The following is a 15,000-nucleotide window of genomic DNA, read 5'->3' on the forward strand; positions in this document are numbered from 1 at the left end:
ACCAAGTCAGTCAAATCCCCTTTCTTCATATTCTCCTCCTCTCTTTGAAAATGGATTTTAGAATCGATGATACAAAACGACTATTTTTCGAATTAACAAATTATGATCTGGACTTAATAAACCGTAATCACGGACATGTTAGTAGTTTGCATTGTCCTGATTGGTGATGTCTGTGAATCTTAAATACGAAAATGTTTGAAATAACACGATGTCACACACTTAATATTACTCGCGGTAATCAATGTTGATATATTTTTTAATAATCATAGGTTCAACCTGACTTAAAATAGGTGTAATATCTCTATACAGATTTAATCATGAGAAGTTCTGTTTAATAGTTAAAACGCCTTACCACTTATCAACGAAAGGGATCACCATATTTAATCGACACATGGTTAATTGATGAATAAAGCAACAAAGTGTCTGTTTGCTGTCACCCTTGTCGTCTCAAACAATCAATTTTAAAGAATTTTGTAGTGTTTCCAGTGATTTACTGTACTGGGATGGAAGCATTATAATGTATGGTTGTGTTGGATTTTTTTTCTTGGGTCATTTTTCTAAAGCGGGTCTTGTAGTTTGTGATTTCTGTCTTAAATGCCATTTGCTTTATTTTTTAAAATAAGACGACGGAGAATATTTTATTTAATGCAATTAAAGTAGGTAGCGTTCTTGTCTAGGTCTGGTAAAATAATGAGATGACGTCATACACTTAAATCAATTCCCGTAGACAATGTTGATATTGGAGAAACCTCCGGTATAGAGATTAGAACATGAATTCGAAATCAAGACGTTTGGTATGGTAGTTAGACAATCTATCCATCGACCAATTAAAGCCTCTTCACTATATGAATACGACTAGTAGATGGGTGCATAGCAATACCTGGGAGGTGAATGTTTTCATTGAAATTTCACGTAGGATCAATTAAATGGAAATACGACCGATAAGCAATGTCCGTGTGTTTACACGAGTTAAACCCAATATCATGTTTTACAGTCATATTCTCTTTACCCAATATCATTTTTGGAAACATTTTGATTGGGTTAGTGAAAAATTTACATCTGAATCAAAACTAAAAAGAATTGATGACAAAGGCTTTTATAAAACCCCAACAACTTTTAACACACGGACACATTCAACTGTGACTGCTTTTTAATAAAAATATTCTTGTCTAATATAATACTGGTACCCGTCATTTTCAATATGCGGCGAGTTTCATGTTTTGTATCATGGACTTGAATTTTTTTTTTCGCAGCAAGAAATAAATAAATGAGACACAACAATCATTACAATACACAATATTGATTGATCAAGTACTTAATACAATAACAATGTCCTTGCCAAGTTACTCACTTCGTGAAATAGATTTTGATGAAAAAAAAATGAAAAGACAATTCCATCACTTCATGTCCTATATTATGGTTATCATACCAAGACATAACCTAATTGAAAATGTAACAAAAATTTCGTGTAGGAATAGTAAATTTTTATAAACCAGGTATACATTATCTCTATTTATGACATTAAACCATGAATGTTTTTAACGCACACATTTTCAGGGTTTGACACTATATTTACTGTACTTCTCCAGTAACATTGTCAAAGTTTTTAGATATTTGATACCACAACACTTTTAGATAACAGCAGGTGTTTTTTCCTCAAATTTTATCGATCTTCGCAGATAATATATTTATCCCAGTGAAAACGTTGTCATACCAGCTGCTATATTTTTTAAAGATGATAGCCCAAATGATCAGTAACGCCCAATGTGTAACACGTGCAGTCTTTTAGGCGGTAGTGTAATATCATACAAAACCATCTGTCAAATGCGTAGTAATACCTTAATGGCTATTTACAAGACGGTCAAAAAATATAATATAAAAATTAAAAGTTTTGTGATCAAATGTTCTCTGGTCAAAATGAGTGGAGCAAAAGATTTTTGGACCAAAATTAATAAAATATAACTATGCGTGTAAAAAGTGTATGAAATAAATACTTTCTATCCAAAATCTATGCATTGAAATGTTTTTAGACCAAAATGTTTGTAGTAGTAGTATCTGGATAAAGTTTATGAACATAGTATTATTTCTAACAAAAATATGTCAAACAATAATTTTCCGACCAAATTGTCTGAAATGGACGTTTTCCAATCAAATGTGAAAGTAATAATGTTCTGGCCCAATTATGAAATGAAAATTTTCTGTCAAAAATTGTATGAAATTTATAAATTTTATAAAATTTATAAAGATATTCTTTTGACAAAATTGTAGGAACGTCAAAACCACTTAAATAAAAGTTTTCAGGATAAATTGTATAAACAAAATTTCCCAGGCCCAATTTTGCGAAGTAATATTTGTCTGACCAAAAGATGTAAAGTAAACTTTTTCTAACCAAAATGTGAGAAAATAATTTTTTTTCTACTAGAACTTCATAAGGTAAATTAAACTTTTTTGATCAAAACGTGTGTAGTAATAGTTTTTCGTAAATGTATTGTATCATAAATTATTGAAACCGTTACAAAATATAAGACTTTCGCTTTTTGATGACTTCTCGAGGATTTGACAAAAGCAGAAAGTTGTGAATTTTCAAAGTGCTGACTACTTACCCTGCAGAATTACCCTCGACAGAGTAGAGACATAGCAGATATGACTGGTGATCCTATATTATCACAGACAGAAGTAGAGATGTCCTACAATTGTTGTAGAGATGCGATGTCGGATACGATACTCAAAGTTTTGCCATAATTTTCAATTTTATTTTGTTACCATTAAAGTATAACGTTTTTAGTCGTCCGTCTAAAATTATCAATGGCATGATTAACGTCGATCCCACAAAGGTTATGAGTAAACCTTTCTTCTTCTCCCCGGCAGGGGCCAAAATGCCTCAACGACAGGCGTGCGGATTATCCTTGAACAAGACAGTTCAAACCCTAGTTCAAACCTATTTCCAATAAAAAATACTCCTTACAAAACCTAAATGGTTTTGGAAGAGGTTATTCAAAACCTGCATTTGAAGTTCAATCCTCTTTGTTTCACTCTTTTAGCTCTGAAAGTCGATGAAATCACTTCGTTGTTTCGTAACCAAAACCAAAATCAAACCAAAACCAAGGTCAATGTCACCCAAAAGATAAGATAGGGGATATGAAATATAAATCTCACCAAAACGTGTAAGATTCGACCTATTTCCAATGAGAAAACAGCTTACCAAACCTGCATTTGAATTGCAACCCTCTCTTTTCACTGTTTTAGCTCCAAAGGTCGCTTGAATTACTTAGTAGATTAGTAAACCAAAACCAAAACCAACTAAAAAGATAAATTAGGGTAATAAAGTGCTAGACGCGACCCAAAAATGAGTGAAGTAAAACGTTTTTCGCCAAATACAGGAAACAAAAGTGATCTGACAAAATACCAAAATGGAAGTTTTCTAACCATTTACGTGAGAAATAAATTTTTGTGACTAGAAAAATGTAAAGTTAGAGTTTAAGTTTTCTGGTCAAAATTTATGAAATAAGACTGTTCTGTTCAAAATCTATGAAATTTAGTTTCAAAATGAACAAGAATGAATGAAATGAAGGCTGTTCACGCGAAAATGTATGAGAAAAAATATTCTGATCAAAATGTTTCAAATGAAAGTTTTCAGTATAAATTTTATGGCGTAATATTTTATATCTGAATAATATATATGTACATAAAGTTTATAGCTAAATTTTATGACAGAAATTTCTGATATGTAGAGAGATCCGGGTTCAGGGTAATTGCTACTGATGTCAGTGGTCTCCCTACATATTTTTTGCCGTGAAGGAAATATTTAGGCTATGATGAAATTGATCCAGCAATCACACAATTTATAACAAGTGGATATCTGTGATATTTTATCGGATCATTTTGATTCTAAAATTATTTATAAGGTTCAAATTCATCTCCAGTTGATACCGTTCTGCAAATCAAGGGTCACGCATGGCTTCTTAGAAAACAGCAGTTTAAAAATAGTGTCACTTTATCAGATGTTGTAATGTTAACAGCATGTCATGTTTTCTGTGTCCTTTTCAGGAATATCGTGCAATAAAGCATAAACGAACGATTTGCGTTCCATTTATGTCATGGGTTATTAAACAACAGTTGCTTTGTCTGGCACCTTTCATGCACATTAAATCAGATCCTTATCAAACCGCTTTAAACTAATGTAAAATTATTTGGTAGCCGTGATTGCATAATTAAACTTCATTAGTTGTCATCCTAAAATATATTTTTGAAATTCAACACTTATTTTTCTTGAAGCTGTCAACTGAGATCATTCATTTTATATATGCCCAAAGGAAACTTTTTAATGGTCAGTCTTATATTTCAAGTGATCTGTCAACGAATGTATTTAATTGTAATAACTATTTCTTTTCTCTCTGTGATGGTATTACTATGTCCGTTTTATTGATGTGCTTGATATGATATGATTCTTTCATTTATTTGTATTTTTGAAACCAGTTATTATTTCCGTGCCCAATAACACTACTATTATCCCTAAAATTGGCAATTTAGATAAAGGGAGCGAAACAGCATGGAACAAATACACTGATCTAATAACACAATACAGATAGATGACCTTTGACCAAGACATTTTATCTCCTTTCTCCACTCCCACAAACTGACCTAACCCTCCCACCCCCCTCTCCGAGTGACCTAGCATTATAAATCATCGTTATATACATTTATTATCTATCACTTGCCTAACTGATCGTGTAATATCATATCCTCCTATTTCCAGTATGTAGCATTCTTAACTTATTTATTTTCTCTCTCTACCGCACTTCAATACCCATACCATTTTCACCAATCCATAATAATAATCATTGCCAAATCACCTGGATACAACAAATAACAATGCGACCGTGTCTCCCCCCCCCCCCCTTTCAGCTTTGCAAGCCACACAACTTCAATGATCATATGAATCTATCACCCCCCCCACCCCTCAGCTTTGCAAGCCACACAACTTCAATGATCATATAAATCGATCACCCTCCCCCCCCCTCAAACTCTTCGGCCTCCGGAATAATGTAGTCAGAACACTCGGAAGAAAGAAATAATAATAATTACAATAATTTTAAAAACGTACAATCTATACTCGTTAGCCCACATTTCCTACCCCCCACCCCACCCCTTACCCTTTCCAACCCTGACTCTATTTCAAATAACATAACCTTAACCAAACCCCTAGTGGGTGGCCACACTTGGACTCCTTAAGGAGCAAGAGATTAGGTGACTAACAATTAATCAACACTCCTTTACCACTCATAATTATGTCCCCAATAATGTAACAATACCCCAAGAAATACAATCGAAATAAATAATACTGTAAGCCAACTGGCCCTCGTACCAAGCAATACGCCAATGGAAAAAAACTTACCCCCCCCCCCCTTTACCTTAAACCTAACCTTCCCCTAATACCTTCCCAACCATAATATAATCTAAAAACTGCAATTCCAAAACCTTCGGTCATTGGAATAATCCGACAACCTGATAGGCCCCTTACATCCTCACGAATCAGAAGACCACTAAACTAAGTGATCTCTCCCCCACCCCCTTTCTACTACGCTATTCCACAGAAATTATACGGTTAAATGATTGGTCCGAGTTCCCAACGACCCACCGATCAGAACACCACAACAACCTATACCCCCTCCCCCCAACCATCTACCTCTTATATCCTATATTATTACGTATCTGTGTAAAAGAATAACATCATTACAAATTACCTGCCCAATATATATCCCCTAAGATTCGTCAAAGTAACCCCTATTCCTCCCACGAAATCCTCAACCACCATAATATTCTATCTATTCAACTATTTCAATCCTTAACAGTGTAAAAAAACACAAAAACAAAGACACACACACACACACAAAAGTAAACCCGATCAATAACAAGATTAATAGAATGTTGTGGCGCATAGAACGCAAGAAGTCACCCGACCGCCCGCCCAACAACATTTAACATATTGGAATCCGATCTAATACATTTGATAAAAATTAAAAGCTAGCTTGTGTTTTAAAAGACAACAATAAAACATGCCATAGCAATGGTCATTCAAATTAATAAATGCAAAACGTTGCTTTTATAACTTGTTTACTCTTTGTTTTGTATGCATGAATAATGAATCAAATGCAATTTCAAACTTGAATAATTTGTTTATTATTTGATGAATCATTTAATGTCGATACACTAGATGGTTTTCAAGTTATATAAATTAAGTTCTGGTTGAATTATTTTGAATAACCCTGTGATTTATGAAAATTTACTGTTATATTAAATCAATTGCACAATTGATATATTTTTTAAAAGGGCCATTTTATCTAGAATAGCATTAGTTGAATTACAACTTCCATAGACAGAGTAGCGTTTTTAAAATTTATTTTGAAATATCACACTTTTGGATTTATTAAAGTAATAATACTGGTTTAAGTTTTGCAGTGCTCCACTACGGTTGACACCTGAGTCATCCCAGCCTTCCCTTCGAATAGACCCTAAAGACAAATTCCTCTACAAGATGAATAGATGAAAAGTTATTTTATTTTTAAGATAGAGAGAATGAAAAATACGAGAATAATAATAATAATAATAATAATAATAATAATAATAATAATAATAATAATAATAATAATAATAATAATAATAATAATGATAATAATAATAATAATAATAATTATAATAATAATAATAATAATAATAATAATAATAATAATAATAATAATAATAATAATAATAATAATAATAATAATATAATAATAATCTCCATAAAATTTATAGAATTATACATCTTTTGGACACTGAGACTGTCAAAACATTAATGACATCATTTATACTTAACAGAATAGATTACTGTAACGCTCTCTTACAATCGTTACCAAAATATATAATTAGACAGCTTCAGAAAGTGGAAAATAGAGCTGCTAGAATGGTGACTGCTTGTGGGGTGAAAGAACATGTAACCCCGATTTTAATATCTTTGCATTGGCTCCCTTTTGACAGCCGAATTATATTCAAAATTTTATGCTATGCTTTTAAATGTGTAAATAAGACAGCTCCTGTTTACCTACAAAACATGGTTAATTTCTATGTGCCGGAGAGAGAACTTAGATCCAGTGGTCATGATCTCTTCCAGGTTCCTCGCTGTAGATCGTCTTTTAGCGAGAGATCTTTTAGCCATTCGGCACCCGTCTTATGGAACCAACTGCCTTAATCCCTCAAAAAATATCCAACTTTTGAAAACTTTAAAAAGGAACTCAAAACATATCTCTTTAGGAAATCATTTGATGTTTAACATTTCTATTAGGCCTACATGTTATAGATACCTAAATTTTCATCTTGTAGCACAGTGTGTGGTAATTAAATTACAAATTGATTAATGCTATTCCAATATGATAGATTTTATGCTTAAATTATCGATTTATTGTTGTGTTTTATTTGCATTGTAAAGCGCCTCTGAGCACATTGTGGATCTAGGCGCTATATAAATTCATTCATTATTCATTATGCATTATTAATAATAATAATAATAATAATAATAATAATAATAATAATAATAATAATAATAATAATAATAATAATAGTCATAATAATAATAATAATAATAATAATAATAATAATAATAATAATAATAATAATAATAATATATAATAATAATAATAATAATAATAATAATAATAATAATAATAATAATAATAATAATAATAATAATAATAATAATAATAATGATAATAATAATAATACTTTATTGCATCCCAAAAAGGAAATGTCTTGTACAGAAGTGTTATAATTTACACATTAAGATAAAATACAATGGAAATAGGATGTAGAATAAAAACAGAGCAGTTCCTTAACCAAATAATATTAACAATTTCAACACTGTAAAATAGTTTAAAACTGTCACTATAAATTGAAAATTGAAAAGATTGCAAAACAAATAAATGAATAAATTATTATTTACATTTTTTGAAAATAAAAATGCGAAATAATTATATATAATGATTATTGCTTGTTTGTATAAAGCCACAATCCCAAGAAATTGCCTTCCTGGAATTGGAATTTTCAGACCTCCTGAATGTCGGTTTGACACGGTTTTATCCACAAATTATTCAGATATATTTCATAGTGCAGCAACAGTTCATGTAGTCGATAACTCGATTGGAGAAAAAAAAAACCAATACATAGACAGTTCCTGTTAATTTTAATTCAAAGGTTTGTTTTGGGCAATTGCCAATATGCAACGTACATTTACATTGAATTTTCAATCAATACATGTAGAATTAATAATTAACCAAAGAAACTACAAAACTTAATAAAATAGATAAGTATATACTTAAATATTATATATATATATATATATATATATATATATATATATATATATATATATATATATATATATAAATGAGTGAATGGATAAATATGTTACCCTTACTTGTCCGTGTGGGCACCATAATAATATATGAGCACCCGCAAATCAGTTTTCAGTACACAAAATGAAATAGTGACTATCAATTATGATTTAAGTATATAGCCAAGTATCAAACACAACAAAATTCCTCCACTTACTTCTCCTCTTTGATGTTTCATAAACATATAAGGTTGACAGTAAGGAGCGCCTGTGACATCTGTCTTCTGACAGTTCCCGGAGCTCGCCCAGTCCGACCGAAGGACATTCATATATGCATACATACATACATACATACATACATACATACATACATACATACATACATACATACATACATACATACATACATACATACATACAAACATACATACAAACATACATACATACATACATACATACATACATACATACATACATACATACATACATACATACATACATACATACATACATACATACATACATACATACATACTACTACATACATACGTACGTACGTACGTACAGTAATACATACATACATACATACATACATACATACATACATACATACATACATACATACATACATACATACATACATACATACGTGCATACATACATACATACATACATACATACATACATACATACATACATACATACATACATACATACATACATACATACATACATACATACATACATACATACATCATACATACATACATACATACATACATACATACATACATACATACATACATACATACATACATACATACATACAAACATACATACATACATACATACATACATACATACATACATACATACATACATACATACATACATACATACATACATACATCATACATACATACATACATACATACATACATACATACATACATACATACATACATACATACATACATACATACATACATACATACATACATACATACATACATACATACATACATACATACATACATACATACATACATACATACATACATACATACATACATACATACATACATACATACATACATACATACATACATACATACATACATACATACATACATACATACATACATACATACATACATACATACATACATACATACATACATACATACATACATACATACATACATACATACATACATACATACATACATACATACATACATACATACATACATACATACATACATACATACATACATACATACATACATACATACATATATACATACATAGAAACATGGAGACAGACATAACGATACGATTTGTTTGCGGGGACAGCAGATGATGGTGATCATTCGACATGCATGGCCAATCCATCTCCATCTTTTTGATTTGACTGTTTCAGAAATGGGGGTTATGGCAGCTATTTGTAGAAGCTCTTCGGTTGATATATTGCTGGGCAAAAAAAATGAGGAAAAATATCTAAATTATTTTATTTCCAAGATTCTGCTACATATAAAAGAACTGATAACACATTACTCTTGAATATACGTATCGTTGTTTTTGTTAATTTTTTCTTTGCAGTCCAACGTTTATTTAAGGTGCCAAATGTATATAGTTTGATGGGTTTTTGTTTTTGTTTTCCATTTATATCCATTGCTTCATGGCTATGTGTATCTTTAAGCCTATTTTCAGGGCATTGGGGGCAATCTTCTGCGTTTTTGTTTCCATTTCCTGATATTTTTGTGACAGGAGAACAATGTCATCTGCAAAATCCAAATCTTCCAGTGTCTCTAAAAAATTATATCTGATTCCTGTTTTGGTCCTATGCATCTATTCTTTCATTACCCAATCGAGTACCAATAGGAAGAGAAATGTGGATAACACACAACCTTATTTTACACCACTCTCTATTTGATTTTTTTTCTGAGAGTCCTTGTTTGCAATTTACTTTTACATTGAAGTCAGTATATTGCATTTTTACAATGTTTACCATATTTTAGGGCAGGCCGTAGTGTCTAATGATGATCCATAGTTCATGGCGATGAATGCTGTCAAATGCTTTTTCAAAGTCTAAGTAATTTGCATATAAAATAGCGTCCCAATCATTGCTCTGTTCGATGATTTGTCTTAAAGAGAAAATAAGGTCGGAGCAAGACTGTCCTTTCCAAAATCCTGCCTGCTGTTTTCTTAATTGTCAATTTATACTTGAATACATGCGGTTTAGGAGTATCCTGCTGGAGATTTTGCTTGTGATTGAGAGGAGCATTATTCATCTCCGTTTTCCGCATTCAGAAAGGTTGCCGCTTTTTGGAAAGTAATACCATAATACCTGTGAATCATTTAGCTGGCATTTTCTTAGCATTCCAGATATCTTCATATAGTTTTGTAAGTAATTCCGGGGTGAATTTGTCATCGGCTCTGAGCAATTTCGCAGTAATTTGATCTTCTCCTCCAGCTTTCCCTTTTTTATGGAGTGTATTGCAACAATTTATGTGACTGTTATGGGTCTGGGTTTCTATCAAAATCTGTGTCTGTCTCTTTGATATTTGCTCTTAGTTTTGGAGCATCTCTGTTCAAAACAGATTTAAAATGATCATTCCAACGTTCCATTTGAGCTTTTATGTTTGAAATGACCTTCCGTTTGTGTCTTTAATACCTACATCATGATTGTTGAAGTTGGATGATAATGTTTTAGTGATTCTTTAGAACGTTTTCGTGTCGCTATTTGCAGCTGCGTTTTATGCCTCCAGTAACATGTTTTCATGGTATATCCTTTTGTCTGCTTCTGTTGACATTTTTACTTCCTTGCTGTTTATTCCTTTTGTAATCGTTCTTTAGCTCTCATTGATTTGGTTCCTAAACTTTTTTCTTAACTTCCCTGCTTTCATCAATTAGCTTCCAAGAGGCATCCGAATCCCACTGCACTTTCCTCCTTCTACGGTGACCTGTGGCTTCTTGTCAAGTCTCAATAATTTATGGTTGAAATTTCTTAGAGTTATTTCTTCCTCTTGGTCTTTTAGAATCTCGGAACTGTTTCTCAGTTCAAGTTCGAAAGTCTCTGCAACATCCCAATTTTTCAGTGTAATGATATCAAACTTATTTGTTCTAGACTGTCCTTTATTTGTGGCTCTTAATTTTATTTTCAGCTTACAAATCAAGAGTTCATGATCACTTCCAGTGTCGATGAGTACCCTTCGATGGATTGAATACATCCAAACCAACTTCCACCTCATATATGCCTCTCTGTCCGAAGTCAGAGAATCTACGTACAAGGGTTGCCGGGACAGATTTTGGCTCAAAACGGGGCATCGTACATTATGCGTTTGAGAGGAGTTGGCCCATTCCCTCTATCTTTGATCTTATTAAGCCAGTTCTTTGTAATCGTCTCCCGCCGGACATCGGGGGGCTGGATTGCTGCCATTATCTGACCCCATTCTCTAGCCGTTGTTGCCAGAGTTCCTGACACTACGTGCATAGACTAAAGAAGTTTATCTTCTAGCTTCTCAACGTTCCTGCTTTTACCCCACACTCGAGCGCAAATTCCGCGGCGGAATAGCATAGTGCCATAGCGGGCGCCCTCAGAAGAGCTTGATTAGCACCCCGAGTTGATCCCGACAGCTTCCTCAGAAGACTGTTTTTTCCTCTGTCTTCCGGGCAACTCCTTCGGGATGCACCCGATGGGTAAAACTGCGGTCCATCGTCACTCCCATGTATTTTGGATGCGGCTGACATGAGAGAAGCTGGTCCCCGATAAGGACGTTCATTTTATGGTTGTACCAGCCACTGCATAGGTGAAATGCAATGGTCACGGTTTTCGAAGTGTTCATCTTCAGATACCACTTGTGGAAGTTGACTTTGCTTGAATATTAATCATGTTTTTCGTTAACATTTTTGCGTAAGCTTCTTGCATAAGATTACTCTCTTACAATATTACACAACATAGTACGTCAATGTAATAGCCGACAAACTCAAAAAGCAGTTAAAATTGGCTATTCTTTATTGTTAGAAGACTTCCGCTGTGTAATAGAATTAAAGAATTATGTATGAAAAAAATCAATGTGTCACCTGAAGTAAAACTGGTTGGATCTGAGCCAGCCGGATACTGTCCTTTTGTTGGTTAGGGCAGTGTGGCCTCCACTCAGGTCAATGTGCGAACTCCTCTAATGAAGCATAACGATATATAGAACCGCATTTTTCTTTGCGTCATCATATCCTGGAAGGAAATTTTCCTTGGAAATCAACATACAGAGAAATCTTTTAATACACGTGTCTTCAGAGTAGGGCAATCTGGTAAATGAGGCTCGACCGAAGTTCAAATTTATAATTTAAGAATGATTCTAAAAATAGTAATCGATTACTTGTCACTCATAACAACAGCCTATATAAAAGGGTGACATTTTGATTTCCTTGGGTTTCTCATCAATTCTGGTTGAAGTATGCTGATGATAAGACAACAGCAAAGGTACATGCCATACAAATCATAGGACAAGCATTCACAGGAATAGACAAGTGGGTAATCTTTATTCTTAATCATTATTGTTATATATATATATATATATATATATATATATATATATATATCCTTTCTTTAAAAAATATAGCATTGTGGAGAACATTGTGCTTATTTGAGTCAATAAAAAGATTGATACGGCGCACAACTCTACTGAAAGATTTGAAAATTAGAAATGTATTTTTTACAGATAGATAAACAGATAACTTGATTTCCTTTTATAATTTAAAGTCAGTTTGAAAGTTCGTTGGGTCAAACAGATAATATCATAAAATATGTACCGACGACACTTGGCTCCCAAAATCAACAAATTTCGTCGCTGTAAAAAGTTGTCAATTTGCGTCATCTATTTATGACATCAAGTATTATTATTACTTCCGTTGTGTTGTTGATTTAGCGGTGATCAGTTTTGCGTGTAATTTGTGTGTGTGTGTTGTGTTTGATGTATACATGTGTGTGTGTTGGCATTTTTCAGCAAATCGTGGCATTCATAGTGATATTGTTCATTTGATCACATGAAGGTATTTCAGTCGCCATTTTGATTTTTTTTTTTTACTATTAGGGTTAGCTCGAGAGGTTAGTCATAAGTGTTATTAAAGGTGCTAGGGTGTTTGTTTTTCCATAAGTTAAGTAAAGGGGAGACATTCCGAAAGCTCCTACATCCCCAGTATTCTTTAAAATTGTATTTTCACCGTTGCTATTTTGTCAGGCATTTATTTATTCAGTTTGTCATTATATAGAAGTATTTTAAAAACTCTAGAACAAACCTTGATAGATTTGTGAAAGTTTAAAATATCCTTATTTGACCATTGTTTTGATTTTCGGCCGCCATTGTGATTTGTTAAGTATTGAAAGGTAGTGTAAAGCAGTCCGAGAGTTGTTTTTTTTTTCTATTAGGGTTAGCTCGAGAGGTTAGTCATAAGTGTTATTAAAGGTGCTAGGGTGTTTGTTTTTCCATAAGTTAAGTAAAGGGGAGACATTCCGAAAGCTCCTACTTCCCCAGTATTCTTTAAATTTGTATTTTCACCTTTGATCTTTTGTCAGGCGTTTATTTAGTCAATTTGTCATCATTTTTTCTATTAGGGTTAGTTAAGTAAAAGGGAGACATTCCGAAAGCTCATACATCCCCAGTATTCTTTAAATTTGTATTTTCACCGTTGCTATTTTGTCAGGCATTTATTTATTCAGTTTGTCATTATATAGAAGTATTTTAAAAACTCTAGAACAAACCTTGATAGATTTGTGAAAGTTTAAAATTTCGTTATTTGACCATTGTTTTGATTTTCGGCCGCCATTGTGATTTGTTAAGTATTGAAAGGTAGTGCAAAGCCAACACGTCAGTCATGCTGCTAAGAAATATAAATCCTAAATCAGGCCTCCTAAATGGCACCCGTTTGTTAATAATTAAATTAGGTTCAAAAGTATTAGAAGCCAAGATAATTACCGGTAGTAGAGCTGGCGACATAGTGTTTATCCCTAGAATCAATCTGACGACAACGGATTCAGGCTTACCATTTATTATAAATAGAAGACAGTTTCCGGTAAAATTGTCATATGCAATGACAATTAACAAATCTCAGGGGTTGACATTAAGCAAGGTGGGGATTTTCTTACCACAACCGGTATTCACACACGGACAACTGTATGTTGCTGTGTCACGGGTCAGAGGCTATAGTGGCTTACACTTCATGTTGGGCCACACAGAAAAATCAACCGAAGATATACCATATTACACAGACAACGTTGTTTACCAATCTGCCCTCATTAAATGATGGTGAGTACAGTATCGAATGAAAATAGTTCTTTCCCCGCGAAATTGCGGGCTTTTTACTAGTATATATATATATATATATATATATATATATATATATATATATATATATATATATAATATATATATTGATTTATTGATTGATTGATCACCAATTGTAACCATTGACAAAGAACGAAAGTGACAGTTTTGATCATTTTCTCCAATTTCGATATCCAAAGAAAATTTAATCTAAGAATTAATCACAAAGTAGATATAGTAGTTCTTCTCAGTTCAAATTCCAATGTTGAACATGGAATTTAATGGTTACTATATTGAGAACGTATAGTCTAA

At 32.6% G+C, this 15,000-nt stretch overlaps 1 protein-coding gene across 3 annotated transcripts in view; it reads left to right on the plus strand.

Annotated features, from left to right (window-relative positions):
* The window catches only part of LOC144960337 (uncharacterized), a 29,813-nt gene that overhangs the window by 9,042 nt on the left and 5,771 nt on the right, over positions 1–15,000 (plus strand). The window contains exon 1 of one of the 3 annotated variants that reach the window (XR_013642842.1): positions 12,750–12,895. The exons of 1 other annotated variant lie outside the window; for it this stretch is intronic. Coding sequence is in view for 1 of the 2 variants with exons in the window: in XM_078893412.1 (XP_078749538.1) it covers positions 14,541–14,670 (130 nt within the window). In the remaining variant the exon portion in view is untranslated. Of the gene's footprint in view, positions 1–12,749; positions 12,896–14,523; positions 14,671–15,000 lie in introns of those variants that run through there. One more of the 3 variants, XM_078893412.1, reaches the window with a different exon arrangement.

This window comes from Berghia stephanieae, chromosome 15 (genome assembly GCF_034508935.2).
Source record: "Berghia stephanieae isolate SIO BIC M18660-M18661 chromosome 15, UCSD_Bste_1.3, whole genome shotgun sequence".
Taxonomy (NCBI): Eukaryota; Metazoa; Mollusca; class Gastropoda; order Nudibranchia; family Aeolidiidae; genus Berghia; species Berghia stephanieae.